The sequence below is a fragment of the Ursus arctos genome, unplaced genomic scaffold (assembly GCF_023065955.2).
Source record: "Ursus arctos isolate Adak ecotype North America unplaced genomic scaffold, UrsArc2.0 scaffold_23, whole genome shotgun sequence".
NCBI classification, from domain to species: Eukaryota; Metazoa; Chordata; class Mammalia; order Carnivora; family Ursidae; genus Ursus; species Ursus arctos.
The window spans coordinates 36,113,848-36,117,224 of record NW_026622908.1 but is presented as its reverse complement, the minus strand read 5'-3'; the positions used below and the strand labels follow the sequence as shown (position 1 = coordinate 36,117,224).

The window sequence follows — 3,377 nt, the reverse complement described above, 5'->3', positions numbered from 1 at the left end:
CTGTGATCTATCCTCACCCTTCTTGCCCCCAGAACCCTGTGTTGAGCATGTAAATAACAAGAAGGCCCTAGACTGGGGATTGGCAAATGGTCTCTGTCACAACTACTCAACTCGGTCATTGTAGCACGAAAGGAGCTGCAGACATCATATATGGTGTGACTGTATCCTAGTAAAACTTGATTTACGGACACTGAAATTTTAATTTTATAAAATGATTGTGTGTCATGAAATATTATTCTACCTTTGATTTGTTTACAATCAAGTATTAAAAGTATAAAAACCGTTCTTAACCCACAGGTCATTAGAAATAAGTGCTGAGTCGAACTTGGCCCACAGCCCTTAGTTCGCCGACATCCTAAGGGATGTTGACCCTACAGACGGAAGGAACTTGGGTCTTTGAACGTCTGTGGAGCAGAGCCACTCACCAACCTGGAGCGCTCACCCTGGACTCGTGCAGGGAAGAGGAAATCTTCCTTCTTTAAGCCACATTAGGGGTCTCTTGTTATAGCAGATTAACATTTTATTTTCATTAATACCTAATCCATAACTCCTGACTACCCAGGCCATTGCTCTGTCCCACAGTCCTCCTTCTGAAAAGTCAAGAAAACAAGGTCCTCACCTGCCTCCTCACTGACCTTTCCAAGACCTGAGGGAAAAGGCTCGGCCCAGAGCTCCCTTCACCTCCTTGTTCCGAAGACTGTAGATGAGGGGGTTGAGCATTGGCGTGACAATGGAGTAGAAGACAGACACCACCTTGTTGAAGTTGATGGCGGAGGCCACTTTGGTCCGGACATACATAAAGAACAGAGTGCCATAGAAGAGGCTCACCACGGTCAGGTGAGCGGCACAAGTGGAGAAGGCCTTTCTGCGCTCAGCAGCCGAACGGATACGCAACAGCGTCCAGATGATGTTGCCGTAGGACACAGAAATGACCGTAGAGGAGGCCAGGAGCACTGCCAGAGAGATGAGGAAGTCTGTGGTCTCCTTCAGGGTGACATCTGAACAGGACAAGGCTAGCAGGGGTGAGGCATCACAGAAGAAGTGGTCGATGACGTTGGGGCCACAAAATGTCAGCTGGGACATGAGGTAGATAGGCAAAATCGGTGTGAGGAGGCCCACCAGCCAACAAGCAGCTGCCAGATGGATGCAAGTGGCCCATGACACCAAGGCGCCATATCGGAGAGGCATGCAAATGGCCACATAGCGGTCATAGGCCATGGCAGCCAGTAGGAAACACTCGGTGGCCCCCAGAAAGGTAAAGATGAAGAGCTGGGACAGGCAGCCAGCATAGGAGATATTCTTGCCCCCACCTACCCCCATAAAACCGGCCAGCATCTTAGGCACCGTCACTGAGGTGTACCAAATTTCAAGACAGGACAAGTGTGTTAGGAAGAAATACATGGGTCTACGTAGCTGATGGTCCAAAGCCACCACCAAAATGATGGCCAAGTTCTCCACCAAGGTAAACAGGTACATAGTGAGAAAGAGTATAAAGAAGAGGAGGCGTGCTTCATGCACCCCAACAAAGCCCACCATAACAAACTCTGTTACGTGGGTCCAGTTTGGGGCATATGGCTGCATATGTGGGAGTGGAGGTCAGGACACTCACAGCCTCATAGACGAAGACAACGCAAAGAGAACCAGGGAGGATGGTGCATTGAGACATCATTCATTCTGGAAGAGGAAAGCAAAGTCAAGACACTACCCCTGCCCTCAAAGAATATACAGGCTGTGAGGAGGTCCAGAAAACAGATGATTTCAGTACAAAATTTAAGGTGCTGGATATGGATGGAGATATTATGGGAGGAAATAGCAGGGAAGCTCCCCCAGTCTGGAGGAATCCGAGAACACTTCCTGGGGGAAGTGTTGTCTCAACTGGAACCTGGAAGGTAAGGATAAGTGAGTGAGATAAAAGAGAAATAGCACAGCAAGGGGGTGCCTAGATGGCTCAGTCAGTTACTCGCCTGCCTTTCCCTCAGGTCATGATCCCCGGGTCCTGGGATCAAGCCCTGCGGCGGGCTCCTGCTTCTCCCTCCACCCTTCCCCACTCATAAATAAATAAAATCTTATAAAAAGAGAGAAAGAGAGAGAGAGAGCACAGCAGGTATAAAATCCCAGAGACCAGAGAGAACACTGTGCATTTGGGAAACTTTAAGTAGATACAGGTTACCATGGAAGTTAAAATGTGGCTTCCTGATAAGCATACCTGGCTCTAAATACAAAAGAATTTAACTAATAGACTAGTGAAATTTTAAAATAGACAATCCCTCTAAAGCATTTAGCACCACGTTTGGGTCAATACACAGCAGAGAAAAGCTGAAATGTTGACTTCTCCTGGAGTCGAGTAGGGAGGGATGATGGCTCTTGTTGAGGCTGAGGGGCAGGTGAGGACATCGGGAAGAGCAAGGAGCTGAGTTAAGGGAAAGGACAGAGTTGAGCTTCAGTCTGAGGACAACAGACAGCCTTGAGAAGCTTAAGCAGAGCAGCAAGCTAAGCCCTCTGCCCTCCATAAGGACCAAGTTTGCTGTGCCAAGGCAGCTCTGGAGAGGGTTAAGAAGGGACACAGAAAGCCAGTGGGGAGGTTTTGCAGGCATAGCCTGGGGCGATGATGGCCACGGGCACGAGGCATGGGGAGTGAACAAGGCTAGTAAGAGACAGAAGCAACAGGATTGTGTTTGAATCCAAGTCCAACATCAACTTGAGATATGTGACCATGGGCAAATCATTAAGAATTCCTTTTTTAAAAGCAGATAATAAAAAAAGAGGTGTAGGGAATGCAAACTGGTGCAGCCATTGTGGAAAAAAGTAAGGAGATTCCTCAAAAAATTAAAAATAGAACTACCCTATGATCCAATAGTTCCACTACTGGGCATTTACCCAAAGAAATCAAAAACACTAATTCAGAGGGATACATGCACCCCGATGTTTATTGTGGCATCATCTACCATAGCCAAACTGTGGAAACAGCCCAAGTGTCCATCGACGGATGAATGGATAAAGAACATGTGATAGATATCTACAATAGAGTATTACTCAGCCACCAAAAAGAATGAAATCTTGCCATTTGCAACAACACAAACGGATCTAAAGAGTATAATGCTAAGTGAAGTCAATCAGAGAGAGACAGAGACCATATGATTTCACTCATATGTGGAATTTAAGAAACAAAGCAAATGAACAAAGGGGGGGGGAAAGAGACAAACCAAGAAATAGACTCTTAACTATAGAGAACAAACAGATGGTTACCAGAGGAGAGGTGGGCGGGGGTGGCTGAAATAGGTGATGGGGACTAAGGAGAGCACTGATTGTGATGAGCACTGAGTCATGGATAGAACTGTCGACTCACTATATTATACACCTGAAACTAATGGAACACT

The 3,377-nt window shown here is 46.8% G+C and overlaps 1 protein-coding gene across 1 annotated transcript; it reads right to left on the bottom strand.

Annotated features, from left to right (window-relative positions):
• Positions 1 to 556: 556 nt before the first annotated feature.
• On the bottom strand, positions 557 to 1,581 carry LOC113246446 (olfactory receptor 6Q1). Its single transcript, XM_026487055.3, has one exon. It carries the CDS (start codon positions 1,579 to 1,581, stop codon positions 628 to 630), a length of 954 nt encoding a protein of 317 aa, XP_026342840.2. The 3' UTR covers positions 557 to 627.
• Positions 1,582 to 3,377: the final 1,796 nt, after the last annotated feature.